Source organism: Helianthus annuus, chromosome 15 (assembly GCF_002127325.2).
Source record: "Helianthus annuus cultivar XRQ/B chromosome 15, HanXRQr2.0-SUNRISE, whole genome shotgun sequence".
NCBI lineage: Eukaryota > Viridiplantae > Streptophyta > Magnoliopsida > Asterales > Asteraceae > Helianthus > Helianthus annuus.
This window is the reverse complement of record NC_035447.2, coordinates 114,812,984-114,839,938: the sequence shown is the minus strand read 5'-3', so window position 1 is coordinate 114,839,938 and position 26,955 is coordinate 114,812,984. Positions and strand designations below refer to the sequence as shown.

The window sequence follows — 26,955 nt, the reverse complement described above, 5'->3', positions numbered from 1 at the left end:
TATCAAATGTAGGGATCAAATTTTGTGCCCGACAAATAAATTCAAAGTGAGTGAGTCGAAGCGTACCAACCGGGCTAACTTGAGAGATGTGGATCCCATATCGGGTCAGGATCTCCCCAACAAATTTTAGAAGATATAACTTTTCACACAATGAAACATAGATAGATAAAAAAACACATTAGTTCTGCTCGGTTTCATATAACGAAACGTAGACAAAAAAACTTGGTGACGTGGATAACATCTTTTAAAATATATAATTTTTCACACAAAGAAAATTAATGTTAAAAAATACGTCTTGAGTTCGACTCGATTTCACACAAAGAAACGTTATAATAAAAAAAATATGTCGCGAGTTTGGCTAGGTTTCACACAACGAAACGTAGATAAAAAGATGCGTCGTGAGTTTGGATCGGTTTCACACAACGAAACATAGATAAAATGCGTTGTTACAAATGGTAAGTCCATGTAGTTTCTCAAAATTAACAATGTTAGGATACTAAAAATACCTTTGGTTCTCATTTTGTAACTAAAGTTATCATTAATACCCTCAAGTAACCATGTAATTAACTCTGAAATTTTCAAAATCAAAAGCCTTAATAAAATTTTTTATTTTTCAGAAATTACAAGGACTAACAGTCTAAATGTCTAAAACTTTAATTATTTTTGCGATATTTACTGTTAGAATGTTTTTTTTTCCTGAACGTTTTACATTACAAGTTTTGTTTTCAAAATCAAGTACATACGAACAATTTATCCATCTATTGAATAAATAGCCCTACGCAAAATCAAAGGATAGAGAGACGTGAGGCAATTAGATCGCCGATGCTAGCGGATCCTCTACCAGCCTTGTAAAGTATCTACGCAGCCTTCTAGAAGCATGAAGCAGCGCCAGTATCAACTTTTCCATTGTGGAGTATCTCGTTTCTGGATCGATAAGCACCCTACTGACATAGTAAATTGGAGTTTGAACTCCGTTTCTTTCTACCATCAATACCGACCCTACTGCCTTATCCGAAGAAGATAAGTACAGTATGAGTGGTTCCTTCTCATACGACGTGGTCAGTGTAGGGAGCTTTATCAAACATTCCTTCATCTGCTAGAATGCGGCTTCAGCCTCGGGTGTGCACTTAAATTCTTACTTCTTTACGCAGTTACGCAAGGTGCTGATAAAAGGATATGACTTTGCAACATGATTTGATAAGAAACGGTTTAGCGCGGCTAAACGGCCGGCTAATCGTTGCATCTCCTTGATTGTTTTTGGCGATGGCATTCGTTCTATTGCTTGAACCTTCTCTGGGTTTACTTTAAAGTCACCGTTTGTGACTACGAAGCCCATGTAGTTTCTCAAAATTAACAATGTTGGATACTAATATAAAATGATAAAAATACCTTTGGTTCTCATTTTGTAACTAAAGTTATCATTAATACCCTCGAGTAACCATGTAATTAACTCTGAAATTTACAATACACCCAAGATAAGGGTGAAGGGGGCACCCCCTAATGAGGTGAGGGGAAATTTTTTGTAACCCAATCATACGTTGCCATGTCATTTCCCCTCTATAACTTCCCTCTTGTCCAAAAACGTACGGGGTGCACCCCTCTTAGGGGAATTGTTTTTTTTATTAAAAAAAAAAAGTTTTCATTGGTTGAAATAAAGGCTGGCCCACCTTCTCTCTCCTTCCCTCTTCGGTGCCTCCTCCCCAAAATTGTTCCCCGATTTCACTCTCCGTCTGAATGGCGGCACCTCCCCTCTCGGTAAAAATGGTCCCCGAAGGGACTCCCCGAAGGTGCCCCGGGTAGCCTAAGGATTAATATACCAAAAGTCAAATTTAGTAATGATTTAGTAATGATTAACTACTTTATTATATTATTTTATTATAAAATCAAAAGTAATAATTATGTTTTTTAAGTTATTTTATTTTATAATACTTTTGTTACGTTTTTATATTTTGGTATACCATTATCAGTATTAATGTCAATATTAATAAATAAATAACACTTTATTAGGCTTATCCGATGAACCTTCCGATCAAATGACGATTCCGGCGAACTCCGGTGAACATGATAGACAGATGGCTGCTCCGGTGAACTCCGGTGAACATGAACCTTCCGATCAAAGAAAAGACCAAGAAGGGACGACAAAACCTTTCGTAGTAGGGTTACTACTAAAAATATAATGTAGGATTATTTACTTATTTTAACTGTCTATTTTTTCTAGAAAGTAAAAAGTATATTTTCTTTTCTTTTCTAATGACACAATTTTCGGGTTCATTGGTCGGGTTGAACTCGTCAACCCACGAACACGACCCGTTTAGCACCCTTATATCAGATTTTTAAGCGGCAGCAAAGATGAAAGAAAAAACTACAAAAAAAAGTGAGGTGTTTAGTTTGTTTTTAAATTATGTACGTTTTTTTCCTTTAATTGTGTTTTTTTAAATTATTATTGAAAAGTTTTAGTGATAAATATTTAACAAATTTAAAATAAATTAATTGTTAAATAAAAAAACGAAAAAGAAAAGTTAGGGGAGGAGCTGATCATAATATAGGTTTGGGGGTGGAGGGTTTTGAAGAGTTTCGTAACATAAATATATTATTATTATTATTATTATTATTATTATTATTATTATTATTATTAAATTTGAATCTTGCATTTAGATAACATGTTTTATGTATATATAACTTTTTCATCATACGTATTTTATAAAAAAAAACTTAAAAGTGTATTTTTTATTCAGTAAAGTTTATTTCTTATTTTTTTGGAACATGTTTTTATTTATAAATAAAAAACGTATTTAGTTTTGTTTACCTAAAAAACCTCGGGAGAAACATGACAAAATTTAATGTATTTTTTTTTTTGAAAAGGAGGTATATAAAGTAATAAAATATAAAGTAATAAAAGGGGGGGGGGGGGTATATTTCATCCAATAAAGTTAGGAGTGATAAAATGATATGCATTTATTGTATTACTAGGTTAGAACCCCGTGCATTACACGGGGTTTAATAAATGTAATTTTATATACTAAATAAAAAATAATATATTTCTAAAAATCTTATTTATTAAATGTGTTGAGTAAATATAATTTTATGTATTAAATAATAAAAAAGAGTTAATTACATAGTTAATCCATGTGGTTTGCACAAAATAACATACTTATGTACTAATAGTTTAAAATCACCTTCTAGGGTATTAACTTTTCATTTTGTAACCTTTGAAGGTATTAGCTTCTAGGGTATTAACATAGTTAGTCCATGTGGTTTGCACAAAATAACATACTTAGGTACTAATAGTTTAACAAACAATTAACGTTAATACCTCCAAACGTTACAAAATTAAAATTTAATATCTTAGAAGGTGATTTTAAACTATTAGTACCTAAGTATATTACTTTGTGCAAACCACATGGACTAACTATGTAATTAACTCTAAAAAAAATTATATCTTTAAGAACCTCGCGTATTGTGCGGGTTGAATAAAAGTAATTTTATATACCAAACAATAATAAAGTTATCATTAAAAAAAAACCTCGTGTATTCACAGGTGGAAGAAATGTAATTTTATATACTAAATAATAAAAAAATTATATTTAGAAAATACTTTATGTATTGTACGGTTTGAATAAATTTAATTTTATATAGCAAATAATAAAAAAATGTTATATCTTTAAAAACCCTGTGTATTACACGGGTTTATCTATTGTTAAAAAAAATATTTCTAAATCAAAATGGATTTTTTTATTATTTTTTAAATTAGGTTAATACTATTTAAAATTTTTGGTTTGATTAATAAGTTATTTAATATAATTTCTCATACTTAACAATAATAACATTAACAATAAATAATATACATGTTTATCTACTGTTAAGTTAAGTGAAACAATGCTTTTTAGTTTGGATAAGACTTTACGTTTTGAATTTAAGTTTATGCCAATGATTTAGAGTTGATAAGATTTATATTAAAGATGGTCTAGAATAATGACAAGTGTCCCAAAATTGGTTTCTTTTATTATAGTAGTTAGATAGATGTTATATCCAATAAAGTTAGAAGTGAGAAAATAATATATAAAAAAAGTTGACTTGTGGGTACATTTAACAATACCCAAATCAAAAGCCTTAATAAAATTTGTTATTTTTCAGAAATTACAAGGACTAAGAGCATTCACATCCAGTCCATCATATGTAGTGTGTGGGGTTTTTAAAATGTAAAGAGTATAAAAAGTGGTTGTGAGTGGAGGAGAGAGAAAATATTACTGTTCATCTGTATATTTGGGGGGACACTGTTCACCCACTATAATTTTTTAATATATATTGAAAGTGGTTGTGAGTGAAAGAGAGAGAAAAAATGTAATATATATTGAAAAGGAGAGAGAAAAAGTATTTGTTTTTAGTGAAATATATTGATATAAGAGTTGTTTTTTAGTGAAATGTATGTATATTTTTAGTGGATTGGATGTGAATGCTCTAAGGGCATGTTTGGCTAAGCTTATTATAGTTAAAAAGAACTTTTGGAAAAGGACTTTTAGGAAAAGGACTTTTTGAAAAGGAGTTTTTAAAAAAAAGTGTTTGGATTAGCTTATTGATGTAAAATGACTAAAATAGGCATTCTTTTAGATATAAGAGGGTAAAGAAAGGGTATATTGGTAATTTGTAGTTTAAAAAGTTAAAAGCTGATTGAAACCTTCTTTTTTTTCTTTGCAAAAAACCATTTTTAAAAGGACTTTTGACTTAGGCAAACACAAAAACAATTTATTGGCTTTTTAATAAGTCAATAAGCCAATAAGTTGTTTTGAAAAGCTTAGCCAAACATGCCCTAACAGTCTAAATGTCTAAAACTTTAATTATTTTTGCGATATTTAACGTTAGAAGGTTTTTTTTTTTTTTTTTTTTTTTTTTTTTTTTTTTTTTTTTTTTTTCCTGAACGTTTTACATTACAAGTTTTGTTTTCAAAATCAAGTACATTCGAATAATTTATCCATCTATTGAATAAACTAGGTTTATACCCACGCGCGCGTTGCGGCGCGCCAAACCAAATCATTCTTGATGTGAACATTTTGCTTATGCCAATGAAGTTCATACACAAAAGTGGCTGATGTGATTTATAGTACGGTTCTAACATAGATCACAAAAGTTTTTTTTTCATGCGTTTGGTACCTAGTCTTCTTTGTGGCGCTAATAAACACCCAATAACATGAGAAGTGTTGGAAAAGGATTTACGTTGCTCCGGGCAATGGTGTTGTTTTACTTGTTGATTATCTCAAGTTCACCCGAATACATTCCGCCTCCATCCTTTGTAACAATAGTTCCAATATTTATTTTAGCCAACAAATAAAATATTAGAAAACCCGGATATCATAATGAAAATATAAAATAAGTATGCATCATTTAAGTTTGGAGTCAAAATACATGTCAATTAAATCTTAAAAGTCAAAAGTGGAGTTTGATTTCACGATGGAGGAAGTAGTTTAGTTACAAATTCATGCCTGAAGCCTCTAAAGAGGTTTTCATAACAAAACTAAGTGTTGAACACATACCACTATACCAGTGAAAATTCAAAATGTGCTTCCCAGATGCGATTGCATTAATAACATGTTCACATTCTACAAGAGCAAAGTAAATCAAGAGTTGTCATAGTAGTGTTCCATTACTGAATACTTTTGGTTTTGAAAGACAAAAATGAACTTGCTATATTCAAATTCATACTCCCATATGAAACAATAAACCCCTTAGACATTCTTCAAAAAATTGTTTGGGGCGTGCAAAATAAAACGCCTGATGGAGATATTGTTGGCAACACAAAACACCCCAATGACTGCCAATTGTAGACATTAAAGTTACATGAAACCGTTTTTTCCCATTTTCTACCAATGCGTCTATACGGATGATTCACTCACTTGAATGAGGTTGGTTACAGAACCGGAACTCGTTTTGGTTTGTTAATGACTTGTAGTTGACTACTCAGAATCGGTATTGAGGTTCTGATGGTTGCATAACAGGTTGCTAGTAGTAAACAGTGAACTCGCCATCCTTGCTATGCAACATCAAACCTATTTTTTTACCAAAGTTATCATAGCCGGCAAACGAACTCGGGACGTAACGGCCGAATATAACTTTCAGTTCCATATACACTTAATTCCAACAGGTCCGGTAAATACAACTGGGTTGATAATGGGTACAACGGGTGTCGCAAAAACGACGACTAACTTACAAACAGTCCCCATTCTGGTTACCGGATTGAAGTCAGTCCCAGTTGAACCACATTCAACGGGTTTAGACTCATGTATTTAAATAGGGCTAGACTTGATTGTTTTTAATCTATTTGCCGGTACAGAAACGTAATCCCAATTTCATTTCCCAAATTCAAACAGTAACCCAACAGAGCCAAACACAAGTCACGGAACCGTGATTAACCTAGTGACACGAATATGCTATCACGAAATGGGAAAGTAGCGGGTGACGTGTGAAGAACTGCCCAAATTGCCCATTCAAATCGAACCACAACTCAAAATACTATTCATTTAAGTTGTGTTATTAATAGATATATCAAACAACAAATCTGATTTGATTTTTGATTAACGATACCGAACCTTGCAAAACAAATCCAAAGAATAGTGACCCAATCAAACAACAACAACAACTTGAATCAAACCATTATTAAAATTTAACAAACCAATTAAAAAAACCTTTATATGTGATAATTCTTCGTAATTAATTAATTAACATTAAAAACATGTCACTGTATACAGTGCATTCACTTAATAGTGGCTTTGTTGGTAAACACCAGTAGATACATTATAAGAAGTCAACAGTGGCTTTGTTGGTAAACAAATTTCATTTAAAATTTTAAACCCACTTTTATAATTAATCGGGTTGATTTTTATTAATTTGGTTGTTTTATGCTAACCGAAACCGAACTGAAAGTGTATTTATCCTGAAACCAAAACCGAAGATTGGTTTGATTTGGTTTTTTATGCTAATCAGAAAGTGTATGTAACTTACCACCGTGAAGAACAAAGCGATCAAAACCTTGAGAATAATTCGGCTTCGTGAAGCTCTTTTCTTCATTCTTCTTCGGAGACTCTTTACCTTTGGAGCTGTAATTAAAGAATTTATATGACAATTTTGGTTTTTTGCTAGCCTTGTTTTTGGCTCTCTTGGCCTCAAACTGGTCAGACAGTTCTCACGGGCCTCATCAGCCTTCGATTTATAAATGCTTTCCATGAGCACACGCTTATTTTCAAAGACATTACCCTCAACCTTCATATCATGATATATATATGTCTGTCAATCTTTTTTGACTCACGGCATCTGCGAAGCAACCGTCTCAACACTCTCATTTTCCTCATCCACAACATCTTTGTGGGCAATCTTGCCTCCCTTGTCTGTTACGCTTATCTAGAGTTGATCAAACAAAAACATTGTTATCTTAAATTCAATGAAACAAAACTTCTGTTAGTAAAAACTGGATTGTTAATTTGTAATTTGTAAAACATGTAAAAAATAAAAAAAGGTATTACCATACCCAAAATGACGGCCCTTTCTCTCGGCTTCCTACTCGGGATGTTCTGCCCCATCATCCTTGACCAGATTACGGATGTTCTGACCTGGGATTATCAATAACAAAAAATAGAACAAAAATAAGTTTAAAAAAAAACACTTTTGAATTTTTACTAATAATAAGATAATAAAGTTTTAAAAGAAATCGGTAAACAATCAGTTAAATGTAAAATTAGAGACTAAAAAAAAGAAATTGGAGATATCTCCAATTTACAAGAAACAATTGGTGCAGGCTAACCATTGCAGTTGAAAGTATCAAAAATTACATTTTCCATACACAGGAACCTAGTTGTATAAAAAATAGAAATTAACCATAAAATTACAGATCATGTCCTGCACAAAAATAAGATATACACAACTTCGGTACACCAGACAAACATTCAAAACCACAAATCAACAAAAGACGAAATACACATCTCGGATATACGAATTAATTACGGATAATTACAGATCTGAGGCTATAAGGAGTACCCGAGAAATGATGAGTGACGATGGTTGCCAATGCCAATGGATGAAGAGTCATCGGCGATGGTGTACATGTAACGATTCAATTAGGTATGAAGATAGATCGGAGAGATGAGAGTTTAGACAATGCTCGTTTTCACATGGTTTCACTTTCACCAGAACCGCAAGAAAGAGCAACACAAAACACCATGGTGGCGGAGTGACGGTGGTGACCCTCCGGTAACCGCCCACCCTCTTCTCTCTCCATTTCCCCTTTCTCTTCTCGTTCTCTCTCATCTCGGTTCCGTCTCCTATCGTTCCCTCTCCTCAAGACGGTTTTAAAAGGGTTGATGGGGGCAAAGAACCACCACAGCCACCACCATGGTGACCAGAGCACCGCCCACCCTCTTATCTCTCAGTTTTCCTTTTCTCTCTTATATTTAGAACTGTTATAAAAAGGTTGATGACGGGACAAAAAAGTACACGTGTCTATGGGTGTGATCACCGCCCAAATGCATCAATAAGAGCAAACCACGTTTTGAATACACTGTTCATTTCCCTAGCTCTATTAATAGATATTAATTAATAAATAGCCTGAACGTTTTACATTACAAGTTTTGTTTTCAAAATCAAGTACATTCGAATAATTTATCCATCTATTGAATAAATAAATAGCCCTACGCAAAAGCAAAGGATAGAGAGACGTGAGGCAATTAGATCGCCGATGCTAGCGGATTCTCTACCAGCTCTCAAACGAAAGCGATTCTCCGTTGCTGATCCTATGGATGCCAATTTTGCAACGGTCTTTCTCTTTCACTTTACCATTACTTCTTTTCACTTCAATCGATTTCATCTCTTTTCAACCTAATTTGTTTCAATCCATCTTCAAGGTTGTTGTTGTTGTAAATCTTCTGGTTTTATGAGGATTATTGTTAGGGTTTTATGAAACTAAATGTGAATTAGTTAGTTAGGGTTTAGAAGTTATATCTGTTTGGATCTTGAAGGATGGGAAATTCTTATGACACGATTAAACTATTTTAATAAAAAAATATGTTTTTTAAATAATTAAATTGTGGAGACTAGTGTCATGGCTGTTGTCCGGGATAAGCCAATCCATCCCGCTCTTGATATGGGTCACTAGTCTAGGTAATGGCGGCAACTTTTGACTAACAACGTTTGTCGGTTAGACACAACTAGGCATGTACACCTTTGCTGTCCCTGATAATATTTCGGACTAGCCAGTAAACCCAAACGTTTGAGTACAAACCCTAGCAAAGCGGCGTTCGATCAATTGACCCGTGAAACTTAGCTCCATTATTTCTTCATCTTGGTAGTTAAACGAGTCGTTTTCATGTTTGATACTTGTGTTAATCACATCCCTGTTTAACATGATAATTGTGCCTTCCACTTGGTCTGCATAGTTCTTGGTTATTACATTTGTGTTGAAAATTTGTGATCTGAAAGCATTATTAGGGTTTCTATTTAAACAGTTTTGTGTCGTGCTATTGATATTTGATGCTGTTGTTAATTTGTCTTATCTTCAAGGGGGCAATTCATGTTTAGTTTCAAACTGCTAACATTTGAATATACAAGTAACTAGAGATAAGATTCTAGAATAACAAATGAGTGCTAAACACATTTTTCTACTATTTGTTGAGTTTAGTCGCCTTTGTTTTGGAAATTCACAAATGTTTTGCACTGATGATACTGTTTGTTGGTGATTTTGGCAATTTAGGAAAAGCTTGCTGCTGCAAAGCAAAATTACGGTCGTGAAATCTGTGTGTTCGAGACAACACCAGCAACGATTTCTCAAACGACGAATAATGCCTCTGATAGTGGTATGAAATAACTTCTCTTGTAACTAAGAAGTAAACAAGTGTGTGCATTGTTGTATGCGATTAAGTGTGGTTTATTTCTTTGACAGAGGAACCAGACGACTTGGAATTCACCACAGAAGATTATTATCGCATATTGGCTACCAAGAAAAAGGAAGGTGAGTATATGAGTATGTTTGTTTTATAACTCTATTAGGTTGTTGTGCTAGTTACGTATGTTTTGGTATTATCATTATTTAAATCTTATCATGAGCCACTATGAGCAGATAAATATTTGAAGACAAAAAAGATTCGAGATGCAGAAGCAGCAGCTAGTAGATCGAGAATCACCAAGGTAGATTAACGACATGATCTGTTGAGCAACTTCTTATAATTTTGCAATCATCAGACATCGATTGTCTGATTTGGCATGTCGCTATGTTGTAACTTGTATCTAATGCAAATATTTTTATTTATACAGGCTGTGGTTCGTGTAAGGTTCCCGGATAATCACACATTAGAAGCGACATTCCATCCATCAGAGACGCTGCAAAGCTTAGTTGATCTTCTTGTGAAAGTTGTGGCTCGACCTGATCTCCCTTTTTATATATGTGAGCATACAATAACTTAAGTATATACGTACGTATAAAGAGTATATACATTATGATTCTCTTACATCGCCTTGTTAGGTGAACATCTTTGTATATATATTTAAGTCTAATATTGGCAATTTTTCAGATACCACTCCTCCAAAGAAGCAAATAAAAGACTTGTCACAGGACTTGTATTCTGCTGGGTTTGTTCCTGGTGCAATTGTATATTATTCATATGACCTACCAAAAGGTATTCTTATATATTTCATATGATTGTTAAGTCTTCAATAAGAAGAATTATTAAGAATATGATGAGGTATATTATTTGATGGTGTGTTTCTATGTCCAGGTGTCGAAACCCCACAAGGCGCATATCTTAAAGATGATGTCATGTCTTTGAAAGGTCTAGAACTTGTACCTGTGCAGAAGCCTGATTCTGATCAACCTGCTTCGGAACCTGTTGTGGCTGCTGTCCCTGCATCGCAAAAGCCTGCCGGTGAGAAGAAGATGGTGAAGCCAAAGTGGTTGAAAATGTGACATTCCAAGAGAAATTACAGATATGTTATCTGTTTTATGTTGTTAATTTCTTTTTATATTATAAAAAGACTTTTAAAAACCGATCATGTTATTAGCAATACAAGAAAATTGTTTCTTTACGGCCTTTGGTAACGCTGATGAAAGACAATTAACTGTAACAGGGGTGCAAACGATCCAAGCCGCTCGTGAGCTACTCTTTAATGGCTTGAATTAGGGCTGCAAACGAACCGAACGAACACGAACAAGACCTTGTTTGTGTTTCTTTGTTAAGAAATATGTGTGTTCACGAACTGTTCATGAACACTTACCGAACGAGATTTTATGTTCGTGTTCGTTTGTTAAGGAAATGAACTTGTTCGTGTTCGTTTGTGTTTGTTAATTTTAGGCAATGAACAAAAACGAACTTTGATGAACACAAATGAGCACAAACTAATGTTCATAAACACACATAGAAACAAGCGAACACAAACACGCGTTAATGAACAAATATATAATACAGTGACACTTATTAAATATTCTATTTTTGGAATGTTGAAGTATTTAAATAAAATATAAAAAATTAAAACACTAATGAACTATCGAACATGTTATCGAACGTTCACGAACATAAACGAACGAACGGGACATTGTTCATGTTCGTTCATTTTAACTAAACGAACGGAATTTCTTGTTCGTGTTCGTTTGTTTATTAAACAAACGAACTTCCTGCCGAACGGTTCACGAACTGTTTGCCCAACGTTTGGTTCGTTTGCAGCCCTAGCTTGAGTCGAGCCGAGATTAAACGAGCTCAAGCACGGGCTCGCTCTAAAAATAAGCTTGTTTCATAAACGAGCCTAAACTGAACTTATCGAGTCGAGCTGGCTCACTAGCCTAAACGAGCTTTTAATTCATATATTTTTTTTAATATATTTGATATGTATTTGTGAATAGTTATTGTTATATATATAGGGGTGTTCAAAACCGGATATCCGAAATTTCGGATACGGATTCGGATAGTGAAACGGTATCCAAAACTCTAGAAACAAAAAAATTATTACAAAATAAAATTCTAAAACAATTACCCATTATCACAGTACAACAAATGAGGTATTGAATGTTCAAAAAAGAAAACCAAATAAGCACAATCTTCTCCACCTTCATTAACTTCTCAACAATTTCTACACATGGAATGGCATCAAATGTGAAACACATGTAACAGCCGTTAACCTCTACTCCAAATCTCTCACCGGAATTCTTCCGGCGAACTTGAACCAACTCTCCAAACTCAAAACTCTATCCCACCAACGCACCTTCCTCTCGGCAATCTTCGACCTTCGTTAATTTTGAATTGTCTCGACCTTCATTCACTTTGAATCGAGATTCTCACCTACGTTCACTTCGAATCGTCACGAGCATCGATGGAAAACCCTTTTGGCTGTACAGTATAATAGAATCAGGGTTTTAATTTATTTATAGGTATATATTTAAAAAATAAAAAATTAAAATTTCGGATGTCGGATATCCGAAATATCCGAAAATTTTCAATATTACTGTCCGAATCCGAATTTTCGGATATTCGATAATTTCGGATATCCGAAAATTCAGATAGTTCGGATTCGGGTTTTCGGATAATTCGGATTCGGTTTCAGATTCGGATTTTTTACACACCCCTAATTATGATAAAAAGTGGCTAACCAATATATATTATGCTATACATATAAACCGTAGTTAAAAGAATATATAAGAATTAATTAATAAATAATTAATAAACGAGTTGAGCCCTAGTTGAATTTAAGCTTGAAAAACTACTCACGCGGCTCGAAATTGGCTTGGCTCCCCTGCTAGTTGTCTATAAGAAAGTGTGATTTTAGATAGGAAGGCTATAACTCTTCTATTTCGCAGATTTTTCTGAAGTTTACTTTTGTTGCACTACCTTTGCAGTATATTTAGAGTTTCATTATTTTTTTTCTTAGACCAAACTAGACCAAATGTACTGGTACGTGGTCTTTCTTTCTTTAAAGAACGGTTCTTTTTCCCATCTCTTAACAACGTTTTATTTATTTGTTTATTTCCATTTTGACATATTTGTTTGAATCTTTAGCATACATGGTGTTGAAATCTTTAATATTTGAATCTTCATTGCATTTGGCGAATCTCACAAGTGTCGTTGAACTTCGTTCCACCGATCTTCATTCTTAACAGTCGCTAGTAGTCGTGTAAAATCTACCAATATATTTAGTTGAATGTATCATATAGCTTTGTAAACTTTTGACTGAGTTTTTATTTTTAAATAATTATCACATATCTCTCAACTTTGACCTCAAAGTTTTACTTTTTAATAAGAGTGGAAGGAGTGGTTATCAAATGATGAGTGTTTAAGTTATTTTCTAGCCAATAGTATCATGCTATGTTAAGTCCCCACTCCACTTGCACTCAATCACTCGTAATGGTCAAACACATGGAGAGTGGTAAAGAATTAAAAAAAAAATATGATTGGTTGAAAGGAGTTGGGGCTCACCATTCACACTCTCTCTCCCACCGATCTCTTCTTCAACAAGTCGGTGAGTAGTCACTGCCCACACCACCTCTCTCCTACCCCATCACCACTCAATCACCAACGATGGTTCCCCAATCGGTAAACCCCCCCTCCCCGCTCCACTCACCGAGACCACTCCCTCCACCCTAATCACAATACAGCCTTCTCAACTTTGACCAAAAAGCTTTTATTCTTTATTTTTTTTTTGAATAATCACAATATAGCCCTCACAACTTTGACCACACAGTCATTACTTTTTAATTTTTGATTAATTACCATATAGCCCTCCTCAACTTTAACTTTTTTTCTTTTTTTGCCAAAGTGGTTGCTCTTTGGCTGCGATGCTTATTGCCATCTAGGTTTCAATGTAAATTTTAATTAAATCCGAGTAATGTGTACTTTTATACAAGTCATCAATATACAAACATACAAGTTGTCAAAGCTGTTTCAATATTTCAAGTTTTTATACAGTTTTTTTTTTTGGTTTTTCATTTACAAATTTTAAAATATGATCTATTAAAATCTCCGAATTTACCGTTGCAGCATACTTAATTTTATCAACCTTTGACAGTGATTTTTTTACATAGTCTTGGTTATTTATATAAAGTTACGAATAACATTAAGAACATCCACAATGTTGGTCAAAGTCCACAATTCAAATATGTCACATCATTCCAAATCTCAACTATTCCAAACCCTACTTTTTCCCCAACACACTAAACCATTTCAAACATCCACATCACACACCACTTTTACAATGAAAATCAAAAAATAAGGCCTGTGTGTATGTGGTCTCCACTTAAACAAACCAAACTCATCCGATAGAACAAATTGGACCACCATGGTCAAACAACTCCAACCCAAGGGTGGTCCAGAAGTGTTGGCCCCCCTTTTGGACTTCAATTCCAAACTTGGCGTTGAAGTTGCTCTAACACCCTCACCGCAACTCACGAGTTTGCGTCTAGTATTTCTAGACATACAACAAAAGAATAATGACCAAAAGCGTCTTCGAAAATTCACGTACCCTGTTCGAGCTTGAAAAAATATGCCCTTCCGTTACAGTGGCGAAGCTTGAGATTTCCGACCGGGGGGTCGAAAACGTATATACCTAATAAAATTATAAAACCTGGGAGTCGAAAACGTATATACCTAAAAAATTCTATATGAAAACTACATATCGGACACTACTGTGCGAAAAGTTCGGAGAGTCGGGCGCCCCCGACCCCTACAAAGCTGTGCCCTACTTCCGTAATGTTTTATTATTATTTTAAAAAATAATAATCAAATTAGTATTGAGCTCAATAAAACTAAGCCAAGTGAACTAAATTCTAAACCATAAAAAATAAAAAATAAGGGTAAATTACATTTTGAGTCCCTGTGTTTTATGTGTTTTAACCACTTGAGTCCAAAAGCAAAAAGTTTAACGACCTGAGTCCCTATAAGCATTTTCTTTAACCATTTGAGTCCAAATTTCTAACACTGTTAGAATCATTCTGTTAACTTTTGTTAAATGACCAAATTACCCTTGTCTTAATTTCTCTCTCTACAAAACCCCATAATCTCGTCTTCTTTGATTTCTGTTGTGAGAATTGAGTTGGGTTTTTGATGAATTTCAAAACCCAGTAAGAGATTGTTCATACTTTCGTTGTTGCAGCTCCAACTGGTCATCACTAGAAACCCCAAAGTCGTTATCTTGTTCCAATTGAGATGCTTTTCATTTAGAAATTGCTCTTCTTTTTGTTGTTCATTTGTTGAGTTGAAATGTTTCAAGTTGATGGATCATCATCTGTGACTTCAACACCAGCCCAATCTGGTATGGGATCAGGATCACAATACCCATGGCTCAAAGATCCCTCATCTGGGTATCCATCAAAATCACAAATTTCCCTAAAAAAACCCCACCAAGATCCACCTTAATTCACCCACAAACTTGTTTTCTTTTATGGGTATTTGTTGTTGGATTCTGTGCTGCTTCTTCAAGCTTTCAAGATGAGAAAAACATCTACCTTACCTCATACCCAGATGCTTCTCCTCCTCCAGTTGGTATAAATTTTAACTGCTGAATGATGATGTTTTCTTCTTTGTGATTTTTTTATAGAATATTATGCATCCTTTTGTTGATTCTTGAATTGTGGGATTTGTTTGTAACGTAGTTTCTTACCAAAATCCACCGCCAGCTGCAAATGATCCTCTTTTGGGTTGTTTAAGCCCTAATTTTATTTGGGGCGTTTTCATTTTGCGGTGGTGGAGGGAGTTGCAGCGGTGGTGCTGCGTTGTTGGTGCGGCGGTGATGGTGGTGGTTGCGGTGGGGTGGTGATGGTGGTGGTTGTTTTGTTTAGAGAGGAAGATAAGAGAGAGAAAGTGATTAGGAGAGTGTGAGTCTGAAGATGAAGATGAGAGATATGATTGAATATGTTTATATATTTAATAATGGTTTTAATAATAATAAAATGGTTTTTTAAAGTATAAGGGTAATTTGGTCATTTAACAAAAGTTAACAGAATAATTCTAACAGTGTTAGAAATTTGGACTCAAATGGTTAAAGAAAATGCTTATAGGGATTCAGGTCGTTAAACTTTTTGCTTTTGGACTCAAGTGGTTAAAACTCATAAAACACAGGGACTCAAAACGTAATTTACCCAAAAAATAATAATCAAATTAGTATTTGGCTCAATAAACCTAATGCCAAGTGGGCTAAATTCTAAACCATAAAAAAATATATGTAAATGAGCCTATATTGGAATTGGTATGTGTTTAACATATACATATCGGACTTTTTTAAATTGCGTGCCCCTCAGAATTACGGGCCTTGTGCGAAGATCCTCCCGCACACCTTGAAAGCCGTCACTAGAACAATCATAACGAACGTTTGAGCAAGATATTTACTATAGGGATCAAATAGAGATATCATATACTTGAGGGAATAAAAATAACATTTGTCATTAAAAAGCCGTTATCCGTTCAACGTGGATCAGTTGCTACACATCAAATGCAATATATACCGCACACTCCGGCCACCGGTGGAATACGTCAAAAACGTCTGATCATCACTTCCGACCAGTCTCCGACAGATATCAGATTTGTTAAAACATCATCATCATCATCATCATCATCCACGAATTAATATCTTGTGACTTTACGAATCATTGATCCAAATTCTGAAGATCTTCATTAATCTCACGTCATGTTGTGACTAGGTATATCAATAGTTATGTAATGTTTCACATTTTAACAGCTTTTTTGGATCTATTAGTTTCATTTAAATTGTTTGTTTAATTACAGAAACCTTGGTGACTATTCATCTTTCAAGATTATGGGTGAACCTGCAAGATTGAGTGATTATCAAGCGGAAAGCGGTTGCCTTTCGATTATTGTGCTTGGTGCTTCTGGTGATCTTGCCAAAAAGAAGACCTTTCCTGCACTCTTTCATCTCCATCGTCAAAGATTCATTGAGTCACATGATGTCCATATTTTTGGCTATGCTAGGACCAAAATGTCGGATGACGATTTGCGGGACCGTCTTCGTGAGTAAGTTTATCATTAATCTTTTCATCACATCTAACAGATTTATTCCTGTCAAGGTATATCTTTGATGATTTTACATATAATGCATACATATAAATATATTATGCCAACTACTGGTATATTTTTTTAGTAATTATCCTGTTTATGGTTCTTTAATCATGGAGTTTTTATGTAGGTAGCGAATATATGTATAGCAAGTTCATCTTCCTAAGGCTCAAGTTTATTATATTTATTAGGCTATAGGGTGTGAGGGACATGGTTGGGTCATCAATCGCCACGTAAGACCATTAGTGGTGGATTGCTACATCACCCGTTGTCTCATCCACCATGATTCCCATGGATTAAACCATGACAACCATGAGCATCCTTTCCTTATTCAATATTTCCTTTCCTTTTTCACAAAAATAAATTAAAATAAGATAATAGTGGTTTGAGTCATAACCACACCCTTAAGGTAGTGGTTTTGGATGATGGATTAGAAGTAGGTGACATGACGCTGACGTGGAGGGTCATGGTCACACCCTATAGCCTTAAAGATTAGAAAAGTTACTTTCTAAATGTTAAAAATTGCTTCTGGCTGGTGGCTCCATGCCCGTGGTCTAGGGACGCTGTTAATGAGAGAAAAGATCTAGTACCGTATGTCAGGAAAGATGCAGCTAAGAAATCTGCACATGTAGAACCGTATGTGAAAGTCAACAGTCGAGAATCTGTTGAAGAAAAATTAGAACCGAATGAAAAGTTCAGATTAATAGTCAGAAAGAAAAGCCCAACAGGAACTAATAAAGAAAGAAAGACTAACCCAGCTATGAGTTTTGGGTCAAAGCCGAATTGCCAAGAATGTTTGGATGAGCAAAGAAAGAAAAGAAAAGCGAGGAAGCAGAACTTGTCAATTGAACAAGTGATGCAACAAATATGTGAAGATAGAAAAGTTCAAGAAAAGAAAGTGTTCAATGAAGTAGGATCTAAGATGAATGTGGAAGGTTTGAATGATGAGCGTGAAGAACCTGTTAAACAGGTTTGTTACAAACAAATCAAAAGAAATAATAAAGATGGACCAATGATTGGAATTAAAGAGTTGAGAATGTTGTTGGGGATTCAAGACCTTGGCGGTACAAAGTCAAGAAAGTTTGGGCCGAGTTTTTGGATTAAGGGGGAATGTTGAAAGTTAATCATAAAACTTGTATGAGTTGAAAGTTGAAGAGGAAACGAAAGATTGATATAATTAGTTTTTATTAAAGATTGGTTTATTTTAGGTAATTATATTGTAATAGGTTTAGGAAAGGCCTATTTGTCTTGGAGAGCAAGTTTAGTATAACTATAAATAGGGGTCTAGGTTATTGTTTTACTTGTCTCTTTTGTTTGTAAGTTCGTAAGTTCTTTTGATTGAATAGAAAGAGTCGTGGGTTTGTCTCCCAAATATCTCATGTTTGGGTTTGTTGATACGATTGTTTGAACCGTCTGGGCCAACAAGCTCAATGTAGCTCATCAGATGGCATCTTGCAACCCCTCATGTATAATCCCATTTGCAAGAAAAAGATAAACAGATGTATATACTATATTGTAGTGCACTTGTCTAGTATACATTTTGATATATATCTCAATTAATGTATAAGGTATAACATTATTCGCTTCTCAAATGACCGGCTGCAGATACTTGACACCGCGCAAAGGTGGTGAAGAAACACACGACGAAGATGTATCCAAGTTTCTTCCACTGGTAAGCACACGACTTTCCTTTATATTTTCGTTTATATTTTTTAAGGCTCTGAAATAGCCACAGTCTCTATCATTAATTGATGTTGCATGTGTAGATCAAATACATAAGCGGCCCTTATGATGCCGACGAAGGATTTCAGTCATTGGATGAGGCAATATCTGCATATGAAATGTCGAAAGATGACAAAGGAGGATCCTCCAGGAGACTCTTCTACTTTGCTCTTCCTCCATCTGTATATCCACCTGTCTGCAAAATGATAAAGAGGTTTTGTATGAACAAATGTATGCACGTACCCTACTCGAATTTTATGTGTCTTAAATAAACGCATTAGTAGTAGTATCAACTTGTAGTTGATTTCATTAAGGTCAAGTTCAATTAGCATATTCAGTTTATGAAAAACAATGTATTATTTTTCCAGCCGAGGGTGGTTGGACACGAGTTGTGATTGAGAAGCCTTTTGGCAAGGATCTGGAGTCATCTGAAACATTGAGTACACAGATAGGAGACTTGTTTAACGAATCACAGATCTACCGTATCGATCATTACTTGGGAAAGGAGTTGGTGCAGAACTTGGTAATAAAAATAACTCGAACTATCTAATGTTTTATCTTTTAACTTGTGTTAATTTCATAAAAAGTTAACAAAATTTGTTCTAATTTCAGGTAAACAAGTTTTCTTACTCCAGAAATTAGAAGCTTTGAACTTTAAAATATTTCAACAAAGCCCTCAAAACTTTTAAATTAAAGAAAATGTCTTGACTTTTTCATATGGACCAAAATTGGTTACCTTTATATACAAGTAACTGTTTTATCCTTGTGCAAGTTACTCTGAACTTTTTTGGAAATGCAGCTGGTGCTTCGTTTTGCGAATCGATTATTCATGCCACTGTGGAACCATGACAACATTTCAACTGTACAGGTGAGGGTTCTTGAACTATATTACTTCCATGTACTATATATTTGATTATAAATAACTATTCAATGCACATTTGGTTGTATGTTCAATTTCTAATTTATCTGCTACTCCAAACATATGCAAAACCATGACATCTAGCCCATTCTTTTAGTGAAATATTGATATGCTTGTTTTTCTAATATATCTTCTTTATATATGTTATCTGTCAGATTGTATTTAAAGAGGATTTTGGAACTGAAGGTCGTGGCGGCTATTTCGACGAATACGGGTACTTTCTTTCACTTCTCAAATGTTTCATACTAAAATTTGTTCAACTTATTGGCACAACTTATTCAGAAAGTAAATTTTGCAAAGTGTCTTGAACATTTACCATAAACTTTTAATGATTACCCTTGCAGTTACTGATTTACATATTTTTGTTTGTTTGTCAGAATTATTAGGGACATCCTTCAAAATCATTTACTGCAGGTAAGAGGAATAAAACAAATACTAATACAACAAACTTAATTAGTACTATTAGATTTAACTTATATTTTCATGTTTGCATTTAATCAACAATAAAAACTTGGCTTTTCAACATACTTTATGATGCAATATTCACAAGTTTGTTTGAACTGAAGGTGCTTTGCCTGGTTGCAATGGAGAGGCCTGTCTCTTTAAAGCCCGAGCATATTCGAGATGAGAAATTGAAGGTGTATAATTTAAGTTTCATGTTTATCGGGCTGGGTTTGGGTTTTAGGGTGCGGGTCGTAATAGGTCGGGTCGGGTCAACATGCAAGACTTCTTTTTTTTTTTTTAAAATATAACATATAAATGATAAATAATATGCCTGTATTGATCACAAAAACTATGTTAATATATCATAATCCAACATCTTTTCATGAATGGTTTTATGATGTTTTTATACATTTCGGTATCTGAAAACTCAAAACTCCCGAGATGACTATAAGTTGTTCCCTCATTTTAGTTTAAACATAACACAAATCTACCCAATTTATGGAATAATCTGGAGTATTAGGCGATTAAAAATCGAGAAAAGTATACTTACTTTCTGAAACTTATTTCAGGTTCTCCAATCTGTTATCCCCATTAAGGATGAAGAAGTGGTGCTCGGACAGTATGAAGGTTATACAGAGGATCCCACTGTTCCTAAAGATTCAAACACTCCCACGTTTGCAACCGTAGTTATAAGAATTCACAATGAAAGATGGGAAGGTGTTATAAGATACTGAAGTTTTTATTTATGCTAAAGTTAGTGAAATCATAAGGTTCCACAAATAAAATCATATAATTCATTTTGAAGGTGTTCCATTTATACTGAAGGCTGGTAAATCAATGAAATCAAGAAAGGCTGAAATCAGAGTACAATTTAAGGATGTTGCTGGTGATATATTCAAGCGTATGTTATTATAGTTTCTGCGTTATCTTTGTTTGGATTTGCTTGTTAGATTCAAGAACATTTGGTTTGTGAAACAACTCACAGAATTTGATTCCAACATGTAAGTTGAATGCATTTTTAAATTAGTAATTATTTATTTCAGCAAAGAGAAAAGGGAGGAATGAGTTTGTCATTCGACTGCAACCTTCAGAAGCCATTTACATGAAGCTAACAGTAAGCATTTCTGCTTATTTTTGTGGTATGCTTGTTTCACATTGGCACAACTTTTTCAAATATGTTTCTATTTATGATTATTCTTTTTCTCAAAATGGGTTTGATCTTTTGAAAGCACCCAATGGCAAATTGGTGGTTTTTGTTGAACTTTAGATTTGGATTAGTCGTTATCTAAGATATCAGCTTTAGAGAACTTCACTTTATGTCTTTTTGTTGTTGAATTCGCTATCTCATATGGGTACCTCACTATTGCAAAAGGACAAAAAGTCGTCATCCAATGGCTACTTCAACAACAAAAAGCCAAATTTCGGGATACTCGTATGATCCAGTCATATCTATGTACTCAAAGAAGCTAAAGTCCCTATATATCTTAGATTGCGACTATATGTCATCATGCGTTTTTAAAATAACTCTTTCATATAACTCTTTCAAATAAACGAAAAGAAAAGTTTCTGTTGGTATGTTTTAGGGTGGATAGATTTCTTGATTTTCATATATTTCTTTATGAGACTGTAAATATTATTAGTTTCCTTCTGTTCTTTTGAAATGGTATAGAAAGATAAATGTTTACTAGTCACATAATGTGATCTCAAATAAAGGTCAAGGAACCGGGCTTGGAGATGAAAACAACTCAGAGTGAGCTAGACTTATCATATCGACAAAGATATCAAGACGTCATCATTCCAGAGGCATATGAGCGCTTGATTCTTGACACGTATGTAGAAGTATGCATGACTTATATCGTATGTGTTGGTAATTTTTCGGTTATGAAAATATGCATATGACTGTTTTGCAGAATACGAGGTGATCAACAACATTTTGTTCGTCGAGATGAGTTGAAGGTATGCATGCATAGACAAACAACTTTATTATAACATATTGTTATTGCTGAATGAAACTATCAATATTATATTAATTGAGATCAGGCTGCTTGGGAGATCTTCACTCCATTACTGCACAAAATAGATAACAATGAAATACAATCACTCCCATACAAGTCGGGGAGTAGAGGCCCGGACCAAGCAGATACATTGGCTGAAAAAGTTGGATATGTTCAAACCCATGGCTATGTATGGATCCCGCCAACATTGAGTGCGGTTTAGATTATGTCCCTGAACCATTGTGGTTCATCTATGTGGTTCCTTTGAAATAAGATCGTAATCTTGTTAATTTCTATATATCTCGAGAAGCTCTTGTCGGTGAAATGCATCACCAGTGAAGTTAGCTCTTGTTTTATATCCCAAATGAAGCATTGTTGAAGAACATGATTAATAAAGAGGGAAATTTATCAGACGTATCATGATGTTGTTAGTTGAAACTTTTTACAAGTTTGAATTATTGTTGCAGACAGAAAATGTGACTTATTTTGGTAAAATTTTTAAAAAAATAAGTTGATACATTGATGAGGTGACATTTAGGTGCAATTTGTTTTTTTCAGAAGTAAAATGTCTGCAGTCTACGGACCACATCTGCAGACATCTGTAGAAGAAGAGGTGGACCAAACCTCTGCAATCTGCAAGAAGAAGACTGTTTGTTTTTTTAACTTTTTCTGACTGCTAAAATAAACTGAACTTAAATAAACAGATTTTCCTGAACTTAAAAGAGTTTTTGAACATTGAAATTTAATTATAGTTATACAACACTGAAAAATATTCATAAAACCACAATAACATTTTTTTTTAAAAATCATTTATTCCATACTTTGCATTAACTGCTCAGCAATTTCATCTCGTAACCGAGTCATATATTCCCGATCCGATGCAGTACCATGTGCTTCAACCTCGTCTTCAGCAACATCAACGTGCACATGACTATTTCGTGACGACACATTCGGTTGATCGTATTGTGTAAATAACTCATCGCTCAAACCCCCTTTCCTTATAAAATTATGTAGCGCGAAACATGCAATGGTAATGCTCCTTTGTGTAACCAACGGAAATGGTTCCATCCTCTTCAATATATGGAATCGTGCTTTCAAGACACCAAAAGCACACTTAATGACGTTCCGAAGTTTTGCATGTGCATGGTTAATTTTTTCTTTATTGGTCAATGCACATCTGCGACGAAAATCTCCAAGCCAATACCTGACATAACGATATGGAGCCATAAATCCTCATATGTGTGCATACATGGCATAACAAAGGTAATATATATATATATATATATGTATAGATATATTTTTTGTAAAGATAGACAATTAATTAGAATATTAAACTAAGACTGAAATATTTAACAAACCATAAACATACCTGGTGGTGGAAACGGGAATGGTGCATGTCGTTCTGCTAACGTCTTTGATAATATTCTAGAATCATGTGCTATCCCTTCCCAGCCAGCCACAGTGAACGTAAAAATCATGTTGAAGTCACAAATTGCTAATACGTTTTGGTAACAATCCCCTTTTCCCCTTCCTTTATATAAATCTTGTTTCATAGTAGGGACAACAACATGTATCAAAGTTCTATCTAGTGCTCCAACCGCTCCTTTAAAAACCCGTCGTAACCTCTTACTATGTCCCAGAATGTTTGGATTTGGATTGAAAGAAGCTGGTGCTATCATATGAGAAGTATGCTCAGGAGTAGGCTCAGAGTTCTTATGAGAAGGATCGGAAGTATGCTCAGGAGTAGGCATAGAGTTCTTATGAGAGGTGTCGACATCATCTTTTGTGTCATGAAAAATGATGTCCATAATCATAAGGGGTGGCGATGGTGGGGAAGGGAGGCAGAGGCAGGAAGAGAGGGTGGAGGAAATGGTGCTAGGGTTTAATGTTTATGTTATTATATTAAGGCAAGAAGAGGTTAGAAGAAGAAATCCTAGATCTGCAACAAGAAGAGGACAGACAGAGCTTCTTTAATGAAATGTCTTCGAAAAAACAAACACTCTGCAAACCTAAACGTCCACGTGTGGTCTGCGCAACGTAGACAAAAGAGGATAAGAAGAGATTTTCTGAAAAAACAAACACCACCTTAGTTTTCTTATTTTAATTTAAATAATACATGGTAAATTTTCTTTTTATATAGCATGTTCACACAAGATTACTATTTTAACAAGTGGCATATTCCTGTAAAAAGATAAATAATCAACTATCATACCGCTACAAATCTATTTATTTTTTAAAGTTACCATACTTGTTAGAGAACATAACGTCTCTACTAGCCCCGCTTCTCAAAGAGCGGGCGAAGGTTAAGGGGAAGCCACCCCTTGAAGGGTCCTTTGGTGACAAACCACGTAAAAACATATATATGTAATGGAAGCTTTTCATGGTTTTCTCTCTCTTTCACGTAGAAAGCTCTCACGGACGGTAACCTTTTCTACAAACCTCTCATGTTCTCTATCCTTCCACTCTCACAGAATTGGCCTTCTCCTGTTCGTAGCTATCCATGGGCACACACTTTCCGTTCATTCTTTACTTGCCTCGTGTGTGATGTTTATCGTGTCTTCCCACTCTTTCTCTTTCACCTAAACAACTGTCAAACCTTAAAAAAATGCATTGCGTGTGCTATAATAAATGTTAGAATGTATGGATTTTGTCATTTTGTATCTATGTAATAAGTTGATTTGAGCAAGGTTTTAGAGAACAAAATCACCAAAATCAAAATAAAAAGATATCTCCATAGTCCAACTTTTAGTATGTGATATGTGTAAAGGTTTGAATGATTCATGATAACTATTGTAATGCAAATTACATTTGTTTCCATGTATAGTTTGTATAATAATTTGAGTTTTTTTGTGTCATTTTATTATTGGTTTTGTATATTATAGTGTCTTGTGTGCTTTGCAAGGTCCTGGGAGTGAAAACAAGCTTAAACGTTGAAGAAACGAGCACACGGGAGGAGGTTTGGGCTTAGTGAAGGATTCTCATGGAATGAAAATGGATATTTGAGAAGATGAGAAGATAGAGAATTGAATTACGAACCCGTAGGCGAAAACAGAGTTGAAAGGCCAAAACCGTATTCTCAGTACGCGAGCCTCTCGCCACCCACGAGGAGAGGGACTATATGGCTCGCGGGGCGCGGTGTGTTAGCTGATCAACGCATAAAACTTCATATTTAAGCCCCAAACTTAACCCTAATCAATCCTAGACAACCAGAGACGAACTGGGAGTATCTTGGGCGAAAATTCTGAGTCTTTTGGAGCGTTTTTTGAGGAGAAGAAGCATCGGTTGAAGATTGGAAGTGCTAGGATTGTTCGGCTTGTGATTCTTTCATCCGGGTTTACTTGTTCTTCACTTTTGATTTCTTAATCATGTTTTGTTATCTTGTTAATACTCTTGTTTTCGTATTGTTTATGATGTTTGGCTAAATTTATAAACTGCCTAGATTGGATAAACAGATTTAGTAAAATTTTGATTTTATTGGATGTTTAATTATATTATGGATTGCTTATGAAAGTAGTCGACTTGATTATCGGTTTGATGTATATGCATGCTTAGAATTTTTTGATTGTCGTTTATTGCTTCGTGTGAGTCTTGGTAGTTGTCTTCCATATAATAGGTTCATGCTAGATTATAATGTTATAATGTGATCTTTTGGGTTAATTGGTCAATATTCCTTAGAAGCAGTAATTGATAGTTAGATAAGTCTAAGTGTTCTGCTAATCTCAAAAGCTGTGAGGTGCGAGGTTATTGTTAGGTCTAAGTCAGTAAATTACTAGGTAGGGTCTTCGTGAGGAGTCTGAACTAGTTTCCCTATTGACCATTGTCTAATAAGTTAAGTCGAGAACCCAAGTTTATGTCACACCCCAACCGATGGCGGAATCATCGGGGCGCGGCCCTAGGCGAATCGGATTGCTCAAGAGAATCCATAACAACTATTTAATGACAATATTTAATGCGTTCATTATCCCATACTAATAAACAATATTTCAACAAATAGTCATACGAATTTCCTGTCTCTCAAACAATACAAATCCGACAACCTAGATTTCTAGGTGAGTGTTCTAGACTTCCTAATCTTGATTCATGATAACCTGCAATTAACCTGCAACATACGTTAAAATATTGTCAATATAAAATGTAATGGCGAGTATACATGCTTCATATAATAGTAAAGTAGATAAAAGCGCTGCGAATTTCCACATACATAAACGAGATACACACAACATATATACTAACTAGACAATTACTTCCAGCTAAGTCCCGAGATGACTGCGAAGGAGCGGTGCGAGTTATTTTTAACTAGACCCCGTCGGGTGTGAGTCGAACTATAGTACTATACTAGCTAAGGTGGAATGCCACGAGTAAGAGTCCTGGCACATATATATTAAGCATCACGTGTAAATACGTATAGTGGTCATTCGCGTGTGTTAAATAGTTTAAGCATGTAATGTGTTTTGATAGTGTGTTTAAGTATAAACGTATGTTACACCCCAAAAGGTGTGTTTTAAAGCGTAAAAGGGGTCAAGTATACTCACAGTGCGTGTCCTAATCAAGAAACACGATCTGCTTTGATTGAAGGGAGCGCCGGGTCAGCCTGCGTACGGGAACAGAGGCATAAGTATTCCAAGTGCTGACACGGTCGAAATCAGAGTGTCGATTGGGGTAAAAAGCGAGTTAAGCTTCCAACAGTCTATCCGAACGGATGGGTCCAGTCCATCCGGACGGATGGGTTCCATCTGGATGGATGGCCATTTGGGCGGATGGTCTGTGGTTGTTTGTGAACCGTTAAAATTTTTGAAGTTTGACTAAAAACGTTTTAACAGTCGTGGTAACAAGAACTAAACCACAGAACTCG

At 34.7% G+C, this 26,955-nt stretch overlaps 2 protein-coding genes and 1 long non-coding RNA gene across 5 annotated transcripts; 2 read left to right on the top strand and 1 right to left on the bottom strand.

The window, feature by feature from the left end:
* Nucleotides 1-5,105: 5,105 nt before the first annotated feature.
* LOC110912240 lies at nucleotides 5,106-8,434 on the bottom strand. 3 transcript variants are annotated; one of them, XR_004882584.1, is made up of 4 exons: nucleotides 8,023-8,434; nucleotides 7,517-7,598; nucleotides 6,994-7,389; nucleotides 5,106-5,283 (listed from the first exon to the last, which is right to left on the bottom strand). It is a non-coding gene; the product is annotated as an uncharacterized LOC110912240 (long non-coding RNA). The 3 variants fall into 3 exon arrangements; XR_004882585.1 differs by lacking the exon at nucleotides 5,106-5,283 and having other exon boundaries at nucleotides 5,546-7,389; nucleotides 7,512-7,598; nucleotides 8,023-8,431; XR_004882583.1 differs by lacking the exon at nucleotides 5,106-5,283 and having other exon boundaries at nucleotides 5,546-7,389; nucleotides 8,023-8,424.
* Nucleotides 8,435-8,631: 197 nt separating this feature from the next.
* On the top strand, nucleotides 8,632-11,058 carry LOC110912239 (plant UBX domain-containing protein 1). The gene is made up of 7 exons (XM_022156918.2): nucleotides 8,632-8,797; nucleotides 9,731-9,833; nucleotides 9,920-9,988; nucleotides 10,097-10,164; nucleotides 10,291-10,420; nucleotides 10,548-10,652; nucleotides 10,752-11,058. The coding sequence occupies exons 1-7, from the start codon at nucleotides 8,720-8,722 to the stop codon at nucleotides 10,937-10,939; spliced, it is 741 nt and encodes a 246-aa protein (XP_022012610.1). The 5' UTR covers nucleotides 8,632-8,719; the 3' UTR covers nucleotides 10,940-11,058.
* Nucleotides 11,059-16,413: 5,355 nt separating this feature from the next.
* Nucleotides 16,414-22,600, top strand: LOC110912238 (glucose-6-phosphate 1-dehydrogenase 6, cytoplasmic). The gene is made up of 15 exons (XM_022156916.2): nucleotides 16,414-16,651; nucleotides 16,737-16,982; nucleotides 18,630-18,696; nucleotides 18,791-18,977; nucleotides 19,115-19,269; nucleotides 19,546-19,614; nucleotides 19,821-19,879; nucleotides 20,043-20,079; nucleotides 20,232-20,303; nucleotides 20,679-20,826; nucleotides 20,915-21,010; nucleotides 21,153-21,223; nucleotides 21,823-21,938; nucleotides 22,020-22,065; nucleotides 22,150-22,600. The coding sequence occupies exons 2-15, from the start codon at nucleotides 16,768-16,770 to the stop codon at nucleotides 22,324-22,326; spliced, it is 1,515 nt and encodes a 504-aa protein (XP_022012608.1). The 5' UTR covers nucleotides 16,414-16,651; nucleotides 16,737-16,767; the 3' UTR covers nucleotides 22,327-22,600.
* Nucleotides 22,601-26,955: the final 4,355 nt, after the last annotated feature.

Excerpts from the sequence above, each read along its gene's own strand:
- LOC110912239 (XM_022156918.2), top strand. The coding sequence starts at position 8,720 with ATGCTAGCGGATTCTCTACCAGCTCTCAAACGAAAGCGATTCTCCGTT. Across the intron at positions 9,989-10,096 it reads GGCTACCAAGAAAAAGGAAG|ATAAATATTTGAAGACAAAA; the intron begins GTGAGTATATGA and ends CACTATGAGCAG. Across the intron at positions 10,653-10,751 it reads TTCATATGACCTACCAAAAG|GTGTCGAAACCCCACAAGGC; the intron begins GTATTCTTATAT and ends TTCTATGTCCAG.
- LOC110912238 (XM_022156916.2), top strand. The coding sequence starts at position 16,768 with ATGGGTGAACCTGCAAGATTGAGTGATTATCAAGCGGAAAGCGGTTGC. Across the intron at positions 20,827-20,914 it reads TCACAATGAAAGATGGGAAG|GTGTTCCATTTATACTGAAG; the intron begins GTGTTATAAGAT and ends TTCATTTTGAAG. Across the intron at positions 21,224-21,822 it reads CCATTTACATGAAGCTAACA|GTCAAGGAACCGGGCTTGGA; the intron begins GTAAGCATTTCT and ends TCTCAAATAAAG.